The sequence below is a fragment of the Solanum stenotomum genome, chromosome 10 (genome assembly GCF_019186545.1).
Source record: "Solanum stenotomum isolate F172 chromosome 10, ASM1918654v1, whole genome shotgun sequence".
Lineage (NCBI taxonomy): Eukaryota > Viridiplantae > Streptophyta > Magnoliopsida > Solanales > Solanaceae > Solanum > Solanum stenotomum.
In genome coordinates, this window is record NC_064291.1 from 818,238 (window position 1) to 835,635 (window position 17,398).

General features: G+C 35.2%; 1 protein-coding gene, 1 non-coding gene and 1 pseudogene across 2 annotated transcripts; 1 reads left to right on the forward strand and 2 right to left on the reverse strand.

Moving 5' to 3' along the window:
* Positions 1 to 304: 304 nt before the first annotated feature.
* TRNAT-AGU (transfer RNA threonine (anticodon AGU)) lies at positions 305 to 378 on the reverse strand. The gene has a single exon. It is a non-coding gene; the product is annotated as a tRNA-Thr (tRNA).
* Positions 379 to 1,876: 1,498 nt separating this feature from the next.
* LOC125842682 (uncharacterized) lies at positions 1,877 to 6,032 on the reverse strand (annotated as a pseudogene).
* A 759-nt stretch (positions 6,033 to 6,791) lies between these two features.
* Positions 6,792 to 15,431, forward strand: LOC125842346 (uncharacterized). Its single transcript, XM_049521621.1, has 7 exons — positions 6,792 to 7,505; positions 8,436 to 8,510; positions 8,582 to 9,098; positions 11,847 to 12,232; positions 13,572 to 13,798; positions 13,890 to 14,037; positions 14,921 to 15,431. The coding sequence occupies exons 1-7, from the start codon at positions 6,876 to 6,878 to the stop codon at positions 15,050 to 15,052; spliced, it is 2,115 nt and encodes a 704-aa protein (XP_049377578.1). The 5' UTR covers positions 6,792 to 6,875; the 3' UTR covers positions 15,053 to 15,431.
* Positions 15,432 to 17,398: the final 1,967 nt, after the last annotated feature.

Sequence of the window (17,398 nt, forward strand, 5' to 3'; positions counted from 1 at the left end):
ATGATGCAAAAATATAAACTAATATCTTTCAAAAAAAGTAATCGTCCTGCAATATAAAAATTAAAGAGCAACACAAAATAGGACAAAAGTGCAAATGACTCATGTCAATTTTGTATGAGGTAACTGGAAAGGCCCAAGCCAGAATAAACTGGGCTTAATTGGTACTTGGGCCCAAAATAAATTTTGGTAAGGCCCAAACTGGAATACCTTGGGCCCAAAATAAATTTTGGTAAGGCCCAAATTGGAATACCTTTGGCCCAAAACCAGAATAAGTTGGCCCATTTCTTCTGGAAAAATAGTTAGTTGCTTTCATTGAGAGTCGAACTCAAGACCTCCCGCTTACTAAACGGGTGCTCTAACCAACTGAGCTATGAAAGCAGGATGCCAAATTATTGTTAAAGATAGAAATACTAACTAACGAGGGTTGTGATGGAGTGGTAACTACTCTTTCATCCTTAATCAAAAGTCTCGAGTTTGAATCCCCTTGAGTATAAAGTTGTCTCTGTTCGGGAGCGCTTTACTCCCTAATGTGAGACTCCCTAGCCCAAATCTAAATTTAGTCAAACTCCAATGTGGATACACTGGGTGGAAACCAAAAAAATAAAATAAAAATGGAAATATTAGTAAAGAGAGAGTTTACTCATGATTCCAGAATATTATCATAGTTGGGGTGCATTGTGCATGTTTTTTTCACTTTTACTATTATAATATTATTCGCTATTGGAGTAGAAGGTTAATTTGTAAAACAATGTCTCTCTCACCTCCTTGCGGAATGAACCTTATGGTCATACTTGGACCTTCCTTCTCACCAATAGTATTAGCACTGTTCTCATAGTTTCTTGATCTTCAATCTCGGCTATCACTGTTGTGTTTTTTGTGCTATGATTATTGCATTATTTTGTTGTTGATACTTGATACCGTTCTTTCTCATGTTTGTTAAGTATTACTCTCCATTTCACATTATTTTTTTGTTGTTATTTCTACCATCTCTGTATCCCCTTTCAAATTGTTTGACAAACGAGGGTCTATCGGAAACAACCTCTGTATTCTACAAGGTAGGGGTAAGGTCTACGAACACTCAACCTTCCCAGACCTCACTTATGCAGTTGTTGTAATGTATAGCTGCACGTGCTAACAAGTCCATCCACATGCATGTAAATTTGCATTTCCAAAGTTTGTACAATTTGGAGATGGCAGCATCTTAATTGTAATAATAATTGTTTCTGTGGATATTCTGTATCAAACACATAGCATTAGTTGTTTTCACTGCTACTGCTGGTGCATCATCTTGCTATTTTCTATCCAAAATGATAGGGAAGCCCTTTGTGTTTTCACTTTGGCCCTGATAAGTTGACAGTTTTCCAGGCGCAGCTGATTTTCGACTCACAACTCAACTGTCTTGCTGTAAAATCTGTGTGATCCATCAACAACATACCCACTAGTCCCACAAAAATGGGGCTAGACTGTACGCAGACCTTACCTTTACCACAGAGGCAGAGAGGTTGTATCCAATAGAGTCTCTGTGAACCATCGGGTGGCTAAAAGGCGGGAGTGGCTGCTGAATTACATGCTTTTCTTGAGAGTCACAGCGACACTGCCAAACACATTTATCAATGTTGCTTCGCCAATTGTGGATGTGCCTTGCCATAGATTTCCTCCTGGGCACTATCGTCGGGGTCATTCCTGCCACTTATGTCACTGAAAGGGTCATCTCTTTCTGTCAATTGCCAATGAATGACAAACTTGTGAGGCTCTTGTGCTTTTGAGCAACTAAGAGTTTTGAATGTTACATGTCTAATGTAGTTTCATAATGAAAAGGATTTGAGACATCTGAATTTTATGGGAAATAAAAATACCTGGCTACTATTCTTACTTCTTAGAGTTGAATAAAAATACAGAGAATCGTAGACGTATAAATTCAAATAGGTAACAGCATCAGTCACATCGACAATAATCAAGACGGAAACAAATACAAATTGATCTTTGCAATGAGCAAGTTTTTTGGTTTCTCCTATCCCCATGGGCATGGCATCTGTCTTTTTTCTCTTCTCTGAAAATCAATCATAAAACCGTTTACCAACTAATAGATACAACTCCTAAATCATCAACTGTATGCTAGCAATGTATCGACAACATGTTCATTTAAAGTAGAGTAAATAGTGCAATTTTTTTAAGCAGATGCACAGACAGTATTTTTGTTCAGCCCAGTAGTGCCCAAGTGCTATATGGTTATAAACTGAAAGACGACTTATTAATGCAGGGCAAGCAAGAAACACCTGCTTAAAATAAGTCACCTTGTTCTACAACTTATAACTGCTATTTTTGGTAAATCAATGAGCCTAATATCTTCGATATATCAGAAGATTTGCAAGCTACGTCATCGTTTGTAGTACTATTCATGTTCAGACTTCCCAGAAGAAAAAAAAGCAAAAATGATAGAGAGAAGTATCCAGTTTTATTAAACTTTAAAATCTACCTAGGCCATATAACCATGATATACAACACTCTTATCTCCAAGAGAAAAAATAGGAAAGACACTTTGCTTTTGGCAGGAAAACATGGGAATTTGATGATTTAACATTCTGGAAATTAAAAAGAAATACTGAATGCAATGGTAGGCATAGAGACCAAGTCTAACCTTCACGTGGAGTGCAGAATTGGGGAAGCTCAACCAAACATTGTGCGTTTTCTTCCTCTTTGCCTCACTGAAACAGGTCACAAAATCAGAAATATGTTCTCTTCTTTCGGGGAATAGCAAGGTAATAAACAGAAATGGACATGTACAAAGAGTCGGCAGCGCCTTGGGCTAGCCTGTTCAAGGTAGACGACCACTGCTTCGAGGACTTCCTATATGCAGCAAGTATCCGGTCCATCTGCGATAACCATATAAAACCATAGAAGATGAATCTGTTCTTCACTATAAGTTAAAGTCCAATGGCTTTGCTACAGACTAAAAATAAAACCATTATCCACATGCTTAAGGCAAAAACTAAAGAGATTCACAAGACAATAGCCAAGTGCCCTTACTCCACCACGAAAAGGTAAATGTTTCGTGCAATAATATGATCACATTACATGAATGATATAACGCCCAAAGACAAAAGAAAAATTAATTTTAAGAAGAAACTAATATCTTTTTTCCCTGAAACAAATAATGATTTCAAATTGGGAGATAGAGCAGAGCAAAAAGCTTCAAAATGACCTTCATGACAGAGCTTACCACATCTCCACAAGAAGAGTGCATAGAGAGTAAAGCACGTTCTAGTACATATAAATCAACTGCTTTATCTTCTGGAAGCGTTGAAGTAAAGCTTAAGCCAAAGTCGATCAGCACCTAGAGAAAAAGTATCATTGATAAAAAAGTAATCTCATTGAGGATAACCTACGAACTTCATCCTTTAAAACAAAGAGAACAAGGAAAATAAGGAAAGACATTGAAGATAAAGTCAATCGTGAGAATTGGAGGAACATTCTAAGACAAAGAAAGAGAAAAGTCCACCAGCTGATTGGCAGCACTCCTCAGTAACATGTTTGATGTTGTCAAATCACCATGGACTAAGCCACCATCGTGTAGTTTTCCAATAGCATTACCAATTTGCATTGCAATATCAACCATCCGTTCTTCATCAACACCAACTAGTCCAAAGCCAAGAAATATATCTTTCACAGAAGGACCTTCAATATATTCATAGGTGAGAGTATGCATAACAGGTCAACAACATAAAGCACTGGAGTAGCAACACCAAGCCGTCTGGCTTTTGTCACGCACCTTGCCTGCTGCACCATAATTTCATTTCTTTTAGCATCACAAGCTTTAAGAAAGATTAAAGAAAAGAATAGGTATCATTTGCACCAACCGCATTCAACCCTTTAAGAATAAGTTTTGAGTCCAAAGTTGGATGCCTGTATTTCTTTGAAAACCGTTCCTTGATGATACATCTTCTACCCACAAATGTTGACTCAAAAACCCACTAATATCAACAGGGAAAGAAGATAAAATGTTAGCGAAATCCCAATGTCAAGTGTCAACAACTATCTGACAAAAAATGAACATTGGCAGAAATAATAATAAGCATTATTAGTGAGTTAAAAACAATACAAAAGACGCCCCCCAACCACACACACAGGGTTGGAATCTCATTTTCAGAAGAGCTCTAAATGGTTGGAGATTGATAGAGTTGCAAGTATGCCACAGGTTCTGAACACATTCCCAGGCATTTCCACTGGCCCTTATTAACAACTGTGGAAGCTACACAGTCAGGGAGTCGTCACGGTGAAGTCTTGTTGCTAGAACAAAAATGATAATTAGTCACTCACAATAACTTGGCCCCGGATGTTAATTTGAAAGATCAAAGTTCCCACTAAATGTCTCTCGTTTTGCTTGGCTGGTAATCAAGAGAGCTTGTTTAACTCGTGAAGTACTAAAGAGGTACACAGATTTGCTCAAGGTGTTTTATGTGTGGCCCAAGAAGTAGAGATTATTGACCATTTATTTATGCACTGTAAAACAGCTGAGGGTTGTAAGTGATCTTCTCATCATTCTTTGGATGATGAGTTTTTTGTGAATATGCAGTTACCCTTATCTCAAAAAGGATAGAAAGAGTAAAGAAAATATTACAGGGAATTTTATAGCAATACCATAATGAATAGTTAAATATGAACTCACAGCCTCAGCTCCTTGCTTGATTAAAACCAAGGATTCATCATTTCCATCTGTCTTGTTTTCCATCTTTATGAGATCTCCAATTAACTTCAGGTGCAAAAAATAAATGAGCAAATAAGTAAAAACAAATGGATAATCAAAACTTTAGGCTTCCATAGAACAGAGTTACAGGAAAAAGACAAAGCTACCATTATAGCTCAGAATAGAGGGAAATTAATATTTTATGAAGTGTTGATTATTGTAGCTAAAAGAAAGCTTCGATTTTTACAAGTATAAACCCAATTAGTAGCATTTTTTGCATCACGGAAGCAGTAGCTGCAGAAAAAGTAAAACCTTATACTCCCACATAAAATTACAAAAAAGCAAAAGGAACCTAATACTTAAGTCTTGGATTTCTTGCGGAATTTAAAGATACAAATATCAGAACTAAAGGATTTCTTCAATGAGTTTGAACTCCAACACAATACTTATTAAAGTGAGAGAACTCAAGGAAAGAGTCTTTGAGTTCACGATTCTCCAACTAAGAATGTATAGAGTCTGTCCTAAAGTTCAAACCCAATGAAAGATTTCTTTAGTTCATGATTTTACAATAGGGAGTCAAAGATTCGGCAATTGAGTTTGAACTCTAACATCTTGTGCTGGAGTTTCATTTATTAAATTTCGAACTCCAACACCACACATCGAAGGATATTCTTGTTCAATTTTTTTTCTAAATTACATTTCAGATATCCCACCTAGTTTTTCACATTCCACGAGCCATCGCATGTGGCCTTAGTGTCAAACTAGTCTAATGATTCATATTGTCTACTTCAACTAGTTTTTTTTTTTTAAAAAAGTTAGATTGCATTAGAACATTAAATCAGCTAATATTCCTTGTCCAAATTGATTCAATCAACATGAAGACATTCCAAAAATTCAATTTTGAATTTACATCTAGCTCACACACACCAAAAAAACAGAATTTAAGACTAACATACTGGGCATGTGAACTTGTATTCTCTATGCATATATTTTTCTAAAATTGGTATGATATTATTTGTTGGCACAAGGCAAAATGGTGATTCAACTCTGTTATTAACATTGAGGCTGATATTAATTTGCAACAGCAGAATTAGAACATATAAACAAGCAAAACAAATAATGGTATTCAACATAAAAATAACAGTTACCTTCCCTTCTGGTTCAGCAGCAGAAAATAATCCTTTTTTGAGTCCTAAACAGATATATATAGAGATACAATAACACAGTTTCAGGAAATCAAGAAATAACTATAGATTAAAATACATTCAAGATGAATTTCTGGATATTTTGAAGACAAACAAATTTGTGGGTTTTTCACAAAACCCTAGTGATGGTGGGTGGGGTGGGGTTGGTAGAGTGGTGAAGGGGTGGGGGGCAAGGTTCAATTGTATGTTTTGGGTATGGGAGTGGGTGCTTTATGATTTGTTGGTATTGGGGCAATAGGGAGAAATGAATAAATATTGTATTTTTGAAGTCACACGTGGTATATAAATGTGTCTTTTAATTTGACATTAATTGTTATTTATGCTCTTTTAAATTTAAGTGTATATAATTACACATCTAAACTCGTATCGAGTTAAACAAGTAGACACACATATCTATTTGGCGTCTTGTTCAATTTTATACAAATTTAAGTGTCCTTATGTACATTCAAAATTGAACATCATAGTCGAAACTTAGTTAAAGAACATATTTATATATTATGTCTTTAAATAACATATGTGTCATAATCTTTTGGGGCTAATTTGCCTATTTTAAATAAAACATCATATAATCGCGTCTAAAGCTTGATGACTTCCGACATTTACATTTGAAAGTATAGCCTTGTGAAGACTATACTTTCATATGATGTTTACTTTCACGCATGTATGTTTGCATTTCAATCATTCAAGTTATGCACAAAGACAAAAGAAATTAAACACAAGATATAAGTTTCGCAATTCAAGTTAAATTCCAAGACATAAGTTACGTGATAAGGTAATATAAATTTGATGGCAAAAATTACATCTCAACTTTATACGAACTATTTTAACCCGCTCAAATTTAATTGGACGCCTATTTGTCCCCTCAACTAACTACAATAGCCGCCGTTTTCATCAACGGCAAAAGCTCAAAAATGCTCTAAATAGCAAGACTCAAAATCTCTGTGCCGCAATTGGAATATTCAGCGCAGAGGAGTTCAATCAAAGCCATGTCCAGTTCAAGAGGAGGAGGCCGCAGAGGAGGAGGAGGAGTAAAATCAGCTCATTATTCTCGTCGCAACTCCAACCAAAATTGGGTAATCAAATCTCCAATTGAACAACAAGGGTCACAATTATCATCTTCCTCTTTGAATTCAGGTGAAAAAGATGAAGCTTTGTCTGTAATAGCAACTGTACAAGAACCCATCTCGGAGTTTGTTCGAGAAGATCGAAAACCCCATCGAAATCCAATTTACCCATCCTCCTCATCCTCTTTGATTTCAGGGGAAAATGTAGAGGTTTCGTCTGTAAGGGAAAAAGTACAAGAACCTATATCGGAGTTTAATCAAAAAGATCTAAAACCCCATCAGAATCGTAGGAATTCCAAAAGGTTACCCCGAAATCGTCGTGCTTATGGGGTTAATGGTAACTTCGAGAAGAAATCAGAAGATGAAGAAAGTTCTAGAGAGGTGGTGGAAGATAAGTTAAGTGGTGACAAGGAGGAAAAGGGTGTAGAAAAAGTTGAGGGGTCTGGTATTGATGATGTTTGGAGAAGGCTGGAGGAGCTGCAATTGGGTGCTGAGGAGCTGGAATTATCGACTGAACAGCTTAGAATCAATGATCAAGCACAAGAGGATGAGGTAAAGCCTATTAGCCGGGATTGAATGTGCTCCATTTTATATACTCTCTCCATTCACTTTTACTTGTCACGTTTTGCTATTTGAAAGTATGATTCTTTCCATTTTAAGACCGTTCCGAATATTTGACACAATTTTATGCGTATGCTGCTTGAATTCAAATTCATTATAGGAGTATTATTCAAAATTCGAACTTTGGCTGACATAAAGTTTCAATTAAATAAGTTACTTCGAATGGAATCTTAGCCCGCCTCACTTATGTGATATTTGTAGATCAAACTAACTTTGCAATCATTAATTTAATATTATTTAAGTACTACTTCTAAAATATAAGCTTAATGAACATTTAAGCTCTGTGTCAGGTCAAATTGGATGGGTTTTAGCTTCAAGGTTTTTAGTTATAAACTCATTGTACTTTTGAAATAATGGACTCAGATTTGATGTTTGTTGAAAGTTTGTGCTTTTTCGCATATATATCTGAACATTGTCAAACATATTGGGTCTATTGAATCGGAAACCCAAAGGTTGAACCCCAGGTACGTATGTTTTGGCATAGGTTAAGGATTTCAATGCACTGAGAGTAGTATCTGGTGTGGAAATGTTATAATTGAGTCATTATTTGATTTGAATGAGTGGGGATATCGTTAAAAATGCTATGCATCAGTGTGTCCTGGTTTCTTATGGTTGGGCTAGTTTAGAACAAATAGTTGAATAATCTGGTATGAGTGCATATTTGTTTCCTTTTCTTTTTCATTAAGATTAATTTAAATGTTCGTAGCAATATGGTTAATGTTAGTATTTTCTTGGTGTTTTGAGTTTGCAATAGTGTGATATACTGAGATGGTTTTTTTTCAATTTCTTTCTATTACATCTCTCCTTCTGTTTATTGATTTATGTAAAAACCATTTTGACATTGTACATGGTTCTTTGCAGTTACTAGCGCTGGAATCAATTTTCAGTGACAATGTCTTCGTTCTTGATAGACGAAATGGTCTACGATCCTTTCAGGTTCTGTAGAGCCTTGATAAACTATGCTTTGCTCTGGAAAATCCAAACCTCATTTCATGTTGTTCTTGCAGATTCATGTACATATTGAGGTTCCTGATGAGCTGACAGTGTCTGTAAATCTGAATTCCTCTGGTGCTCTTGGAATACCAGATGATAGTTCGCCTGAGTTCTCATACTCCCTCAAAGTTGAGCATCTACCACCGATTGTTTTGACGTGTTTATTACCTAAATCATATCCAAGCCACCTTGCTCCTCTCTTTACAATCTCTGTCCAGTGGTTGAATTCAGCAAACATTTCCTCTCTTTGCTCCATGCTTGATTCAATATGGAAGGAACAATTAGGTCAAGAGGTTTTATACCAGTGGGTGGAGTGGTTGCATGCCTTTTCTCTTTCTCATTTGCAGTTTGATCGAGAAATAAAGTTAGGTTTTTGTGCCGAGCGACATATTGGAGATAGGCGTGCAATTTCAGGAACTGTCTCACCAGAGGTTGATATCCCCTCGCTCAAGAGCTATGATGAGGAACAGCGCCATGAGAATTTCCGTAGAAACATTCATCAATGCTGCATCTGTTTCAGTGAATTTCCTGGTACTTTGGAGTCTCATGCTTTATTTTGTTTACAATAGTATATTGTACAAAGACGTAGGATGATTCTAATATACCTGGAACTTAGAAACTAAACTTGAACAACTTAACTCAGTTAATGACAATATATTAGTTTCTCCCATTCTAGGGTAACTTTTGTTTGTTGGCCGCTATTAATTTATTGATGCCGAAGAATTGGTAACCAGTTCAGATTTCAGACTCTCCCTCATTTTTTTGAACTTTCTATTTCTATAAAGAATCTAAGGTGGTCGATTCATATGCTTATATTTGGTACTCATTATCATTATCTCCTTGGTTATTAAGTGTGGAAAAAACTTAGAAGGACGGGCTCGTCATTTTTGCCATTTTGGCGAAAAAAATTTAACCTTTATATCCTAATAGCTGAAATCTAACCGACAAGCATAGTAATTTTTTATATGGAATTAGTGTAAAGAATTATTTAAAAGTTATGTTAATATTTAAGCTTGTCTTTTCTTCTCTTACAATCACTAACTACAATACTTCTCTACTAATTACCCCCTTAGTTGGTGATTGCTGACTCAAAAGTCACTCAACTATGAGCTCTTTTCATAGATAGCCGCTCGACTTATTTAATTGATTTTTTCATTGAAATTTGCTTACATGGAATCTAATTAATTCAGTTTCGTTACAAATTTTCACTTTATTACTGCCTTATCTCTGGTAATAATTATGAAAAAAAGAAAAAGTCATTGTAGCAATGAGCGGACAAAGTATTTATTTTTCTTACGTGTTAAAATGTGAAAATTCGTAGTTTCGATTTGTCATCTTGGAGTGAAATAACATAAATTTTGTGTTTTGGCTTTTAATTTGAACATATAATGTGTCACCACAACCAAACGATGCAAGTGGAAACTTTATTTACAGTTTGCTAAATATCATAATGATATCGATGTGGGTGATTAATTAGATACATTATAACCATAAATAAAATTCATTGTACTTTTTAATTATATTCCATGTAAGCAAGCAAATTTTAATGAAAAAATCAATTAAATAGGTTTGAGTGACTTTCTGTTAAAAGAACATATAGTTGAGTGATTTTTGAGTTAAAAATCAAGTTGAGTGACTTTCTATGAAAAGTGTCCATAGTTGAGTGACTTTTGAGCTAAAAATCAAAGTTGAGGAACTTTCTATGAAAAAAGTCCATAGTTGAGTGACTTTTGAGTTAAAAATCAAAGTTGAAGAACTTTCTATGAAATAAGTCCATAGTTGAGTGACCATATGAGATATTATCTCGGTGATTGCTTTAGTCATTTAAGATTTATGATATTGTAGGTGTCTTTCAACTTAAACGTCCTACTTGTATAAACTTTTCAAGATCTTGTCAAAATTGATGGTTAGATAAGATTCTATTAAACCGTAGTCCCTTTAGTGTCAGGACAGAAAAGCTATATACATAGATCAAATTTAGAATGTGTTCACCATGAGCTTTGGCATTGACACTGTATTACAGTTTCGTGCTAGCAACTTGCTGAGTTTGTGAACACTTACAAAGTTTTGTATTCCAACTTTGATTGAAGTGGCACCACTTCTAGTTATATAGGTGAGGTTTACTCAAGTCCTTAACATGGACTTCCTTGGTTCTCATTCCAAACTCTTTTTCTTCATTAAGAGTAACTATGTAGTCACCCTTTTTCTTATGTAATATAATTTTCAGTACGTGCTAACTGTCATAAACTATAGCTTGTTTTTACCTTTCAAATCTTAGTAGTATTGAGCAATAAGAAATGAATGGTTTCCGTTACTATTGATAGATTAAAATTGTCTTAGGCCCACACCACTTATCGTGCATTTTATTATACCTCTTGAGAGTCTTTTAGTCAATGGATCAGCAAGGTTCTCTTTAGATCTTACATAAATAACTGTTGAAAGTTCTTCATATGCAGTTGTATTATGTCTCATGCCTCAAGCAATATGTCTAGATTTTCATTATATATCTTGCTAAATGTGTTAGATATAATTGCTATAATAGGATGCGAAGTTGTGAACTATTATCATAGTTTGCTTCATTGTTTCTTCCTTGTTAGAGAGACCAATATATTTCCATTTTGAATTGTTTTTCTCTATCAGCCTACCCACAGTAATTCTCTTACATTCCTTAAGAATGTTGGAGAAAAAAAAGATTTTTGGGGAAACAGAAAATCTGTTGGCTTTGATAAAGTGATCTTTGTCCTAATTTGCTGCATGGTTTGTGGCAGAATTCCTTCAGTATTTTATAAAGCGAAATGAAACTAAGTCTAGGAAAATTTAAATTTCCCCCAAAACACAGTGTAAATATTCTGTGAGGAAGAAGAGAAGTAAATCGTTAGACAAAACTGATTTTGTGTATATTAAGGAAACCAAGAAAAGGCTTTTATAATACCTTTATGTATATGTTAAGAAATAAGATAGTTATTCATAATAGACACTTCAGAAGTCATCTTAAAATTTAACTGTTTTCTCTTCTCTTCTGATCACTAACTACATAACACTTCTGTGGTTTATCTTCATTATTAGTCTTCCTAAATAGGATCCATGGTGTTCCGAGTATGGACACATGCAATTATGCAGACGTTTCAGTTTTAAAACATGCACATTCACACAGAAAGATATATACCTAGCTTGCTCTTTCTCTTATACATACTAGGCATGAACATATCAGAAATCAGATATTCAATGACCTCTCAAGTGGTAATGGTTGCTGAAGCTTTTTTTTTTAAAAAAAATCAGGTATGGAGTTTGTGAGGTTGCCATGTCATCACTTCTTTTGCTGGAATTGCATGAAAACTTACTCCGACATGCATGTCAAGGAAGGTACAATCACCAAGCTTTTGTGCCCCGAGGCAAAATGTGGAGGTATGATTCCTCCAGGTTTGCTAAAGCGGTTACTTGGTGAAGTGGAGTTTGAACGCTGGGAGTCATTGATGTTACAGAAAACATTAGAATCAATGAAGGATGTCTGCTACTGCCCAAGATGTGAAACAGTATGCATCGAGGATGAAGATCAGCATGCCCAATGTGCAAAATGCTTCTTCAGTTTTTGTACACTGTGCAAGGAGAAGCGTCATGTCGGAGTTATATGCATGACACCAGAAATGAAGCTTCTTATTTTGCAGGTATTAGTTTTGTCATAATTTCAATATTTTCTCCTGTATCTTCTTTTTTCCTCCACTACGCTTCTCCTTCTTTGTAATATTATTAAGTAGTCGCGTTGATCCTTTTATTTTATGTGTATTACTACATGTTACTTCACTTGCTTTGTATCTTGCTATTTTGTTGTCACATTTTCTTGCTACCATGCTTCAAATTCTTTTCTTGTCTATCGAGCTGAGGATCTATCGGGGGGAGTAAGGTATCGTGTTGCTGGTGGAAGGTGGTAGGTATCCCGTGGAATTAGTCGAGGTGCATAAAAACTGGCCCGGACACCATGATTATCCCCAAAAAAAACACTGATCAGTCAACTTTAATACAAGTATGAACATGAGGACATGGGTCAGTACAGAGAAGGTAGAGGCTGTTAAATTCCAACTTATCATGAATGCTGTCCTGAATAAAATCTAACAGGGCACATGATAAACTCCAACCACCACCCAACCCCTGGGGCCAACAATGTGTGTTATACTATGTTAATGTTAAATCTATCTTGGCCACAACATACTACAGTAAAGCATTTGGCCTCACTAATTAATTACCCTATAGTTCAACCAGTTGACACTATGAATTTGGAAATGATGATGAGGTAAGCAATATGTATTCCATTGCATTCTTCCTCGAAGTCCCTTCTGGAATTTCCATACTTTATCAACAGCAATTGACATGGGTTCTATCTTGTTGCAAGAGATGGCACAATATCGTTGAACATGCAGGACCCGCACAAGCTTTAGGATAGCACAATATGGGTTCTATCTTGCTGCTCTTTCTGCTATGAATTTCAATACCTAAACTAGTACCTTTTTTTTGTGATAAAGGATTCCTCAACAACGCCACGCGTCGCATGGCGCCTGCTCGTTTGGGCGTGGCCGGGTCCAATATGAGTGCGGTCGTCATAATTCCTAAACTAGTACTAATCAACAAAAAGAAGTTCAATACCTGAATTCGTTGCACCTTTCGCTTAATGACTAGAATATTATGGTTCAGGACTGTTTTGAGAACTTCTTCCACACCTGATTACAACCTAGTATAAGAAAAACAATTACGCCTCAGTCCCTAGCAAGTTGGTGTCAGCTGTATTAATCCTTGCTGGCAATCAAGTGCTACAATCTTTTTTGCTCTACTTGGGTTGGTTTCATTATATAAGATCGTAGTCATCAAGTGTTAAAGACTTTTTTGTCTACTTGGGGTAGCTTTCTTGTATGAGGCTGTTTGCACTTCGAGACTATAGTTACTTAACTTGTCTATTTGAAGGCACTTTGTGGTTTGTATTCTTATTCTTGTGTTTTTTGTCTATTGAATCAGGAGCGACAGAGTTCATCTCAATTGAAAGATAGCCAAAGACAGCGTGAGAAAGAAATGATTAATGACATTCTCAGCATGCGGGAAATTCATCGTTCTGCGAAGCAATGCCCTTCCTGTAAGATGGCTATCTCGCGAACTGAGGGCTGCAATAAAATGGCGTGTGATAACTGTGGAGCATACTTTTGCTATCGCTGTAATCAGGCGATTGATGGATATGAGCACTTCAGGTTGGTATAGGTTGCTTCACATATGGCCTCAGTTTATGACCTTGAGATTTTGTTTTGTATTTTTACTTGAGGAGCGTGTTTCTTGTTGAAGGGATGGGAAATGTGAGCTTTTCCCACCAGAAGCAATTCAGATGTGGGAAGAGAGGATTAATGCTCGCCAAGTTATCGGTCAGATTCAAGCTCAAATGCTTCCTAATCGTGCTCATCCATGCCCTAATTGTCGCCAAATGAATGTAAAGGTAAGATAGGTGCTCAGTGTTCTTTTCTAGAAAGCGTTGTAGCACACCTCTTTGATATTTTGAAGTTGCAATGTTCATGGAGAATGAGTAACAGCTCATTCACATAATGATGAGGGCATTCTGTAAAATAGAGTGCCCGAGTAAGTAAGCCTTTTCTGTACCCTGTGTGAGAATTCTTGCATTTATTTAAACAAATTTTGGTTCCCTCTATGGTAATTAGAGTTAGAAGCTTCACAGCTTCCTCCACTCACCTCCATGGGAGAATATGGTCTACTACACTAGCCAAGAAAGAGTGATGTAGCCTATATTCTAGGTCATTCCGAAAGGCTTCATATAGTTTCGGGGTGTACGTTGTGGTTGTTCCCTCTCTTTTCAGTTTAGTGACTTCATACCTATCTGCTCACATTCGGCTCCATAGAAGGAAAGATCAGAGTCATCTTATCTTTACTACTTTCTAGAAGACAGAACATAGAGTTTATGCTGGAAATCATAATTTTATCGACATCAACTATCCTGCTTTTACCATATTGATTCGTGTAGAAGTGGGGAACGCGTGGAAGTGGTTGTAAACACAGTAACTTTGTCATCATCTACTTTAAGTTTCAAGTCTTTTCCAGCCTCTGAACTGATGGAAAATCTAACAGAAGCTGTGGGTTCAGTGAAATTCACAGCTTCCAACTCGAACACTATGTATGTATGTGAAAAACAAGAATAGATAGAGTTAAATATACAGATCAGGACCTACATATTGGACTTAGAACCCACAACGTATAAATCCTGAATCCACCATTGCTTTTAATAGTTCTATCCTCTTCATTTTCCTTCTTTCTGTATAGAACTGTAGCTAATTCGTTGCCCTTTTTCTTTGCTGACATGGTCACAGGCTAGTAATAACAATCACATATTCTGCTGGGCATGCCAGAATCATTACTGTTATCTTTGTGGAAAGACGGTGAAGCGAAGCTCCCAGCATTATGGACCTAAGGGCTGCAAACAACACACTGCTGATGAATAGTTGAAAAGAAAAAACACTCCAATTTAAGGGGATCGATCTTTTTCCGACAATTGTCATTGATCTTGCTCATCAATATTCGCGTTCCTCATACATGCTTATTTAAAAGTTGATAGATAGGGTGCTAGCTAGTCTCTCAAGTACATATCTTCTCCTCTGATATTTGGCATTTTCACAGCAGCTCTAAGTGCATACAGTAGTGTACTCAGAATTTTCGTTCAGCCAAAAGGTGAGGCATAGTAAGGGCGATATTGGCCTAACGAGCAGATTTATTTACAAATTTTTTTTTAACTTTTCAAAGTTAAATGAGTGTAGTTGAGTGAACTGTGAAATACAACAGAATTGAATAATATACCATTTGTTTGAATATATGGAGCATGGTTTATTTGCTATTGGAGGAATGGAGCTTCTTGATTTAGAAAGTGCTTACTACCTTCAGTATCTTATGCTTCAACTTATTTGATTGTTTTTTCATGCGATGTTCGGTTTCTACATTGGATCTGATTAAATTCAGATTCATGCTAGGAAGTCTCACGTTTGTGTCTAGCGACAGACGAAGTGTAACTTTATGAATGTGCGGATTGTATTTGAATACAGATTTGGCTAGTGTTCAACATTGTTGTGGCATAGCTTGATGAAACTCCAATGCAATTTTACTTCTCTGGCGACTTCCCCAAAAACCTAAGGGTTCCTCCGCAGGGTTCATCTGTGGATGGTTAGTCAGGCCTAAGATCAGGCCTTTCAGTCGATGGACAACAAGTGAATAATCTTGTAGTACCCCTTATTGGGCCTGACGGATGGAGGAGGCTAGGTTAGTTGAAAGATGGTTATCGATTATGAACTAAGTTGTCTCCCTACTTTTTCAGGGTAAGAAGGGATAGAGAAAATGTCTCAAGTAACTATTAGAAGAGTAACTGATAGAAGTTGATGTTATGGAAGACGATATTAGTTAAATTCAATTATACAATAATCTATGCATCGTGATCTAAAATTTGTAAAAAAAAACTATAGAAGTTTCTACAATCGTTCTTAGTTGCAAAGTTTAGACTTTCTATCTAGGCAAATAGTGATAACAATATTTATTTGATAAATTCTTGATGGATGTATATAGTTATTTCAACGCTAATCACGTTAGTTACTTAAGTTTGAAATTTAATACATAAAGTTTAGATAACGGTCTAAAGTTTGTAAAATAATAATCTCTTGCTCATTTTTATGAACTGATTACGAAAATTTAAAAGGCATTTTAATATGGGTAAATTACATAAATTCCATAGTTTTAATATTCCTTTCAATAGAATAGCCCGATATCGATCCACTTAACACAAATATTTGTCTTATTATCACAAATATTTGTTTCAACGAGGAAGAATGAGGGTTAGACATTCAAAAACTTTAAGAACTAGAAATGAGGGATATTAAATTTATTAATAGTGAACTTTTCGATTTTTTTTAATAGAAATAATACGTAAAATAATAAAACTGTCTATTTTTTTTTTGTATATATTTGATAATAGTTTAAAATTTTGACTATGAATTATTCTCATGTTCATATATAAGTAAATAAAATTGTATACAATACCATTCAATAAATTATATTGCAAACAAATGATCAATATTTTATTAATTTGAATTAATTCTAACTAATATAAATATTAGTAATACATATTATTATGTAAAGTTAAAATTATATTTTTAAGGATGATGTAAACAAAAAGAAATATTAAACTTATTATTAAAAATTGATTTTAGATTACAAATTTTATGGATACATATTTGACTTTAGCATATCTTTTGTTCACCCTTAATTCTTTACTATGAAAATATTGTTCTTCCTTTCTTAATATTTTATTTTTATTATTAGTATAGAATGTCTTAGGTTTGTCATTAGCTACTCTATTTCCAATACATCCCATAAAAACCTTCTACAATAGTAGAAAGCAAAGTTTTAGCTAAATATTCAGACATCCAACAAGAAAGAAAATGTCGAAATATAAAATATTGTTTCACCATAATAAAATCAATTCATTTCTCTTCTACAGTTAAATGTATACCTTTTAACCTGAAATGCATCAAATTTTTATGAATTCTAATTGCAAAGTTTTGCAATGACAAAATCAAAATTTTCATAACCCTTCATTTGCTATTCTTTAATAATTTTTGGCATATGGACCGAGTGACAAATCTAAATTTAATATACCATGTTTAAAAAGTATAACACAATCAGTGTCATACATATTTAGCTAATTATACTTATTGTATGAGACCTTGCTAATTATAAAAAGTTGTGAGACCTTGCTTTAGAAGGTAGAGGAGAAGTATAGGAATAGACTGATCTCTCAAGCTAAT

Coding starts and splice junctions, on each gene's coding strand:
- LOC125842346 (XM_049521621.1), top strand. CDS start 6,876: ATGTCCAGTTCAAGAGGAGGAGGCCGCAGAGGAGGAGGAGGAGTAAAA. Junction 9,099..11,846: donor CTGTTTCAGTGAATTTCCTG/GTACTTTGGAGT, acceptor AAAAAAAATCAG/GTATGGAGTTTGTGAGGTTG. Junction 14,038..14,920: donor GTCGCCAAATGAATGTAAAG/GTAAGATAGGTG, acceptor ACATGGTCACAG/GCTAGTAATAACAATCACAT.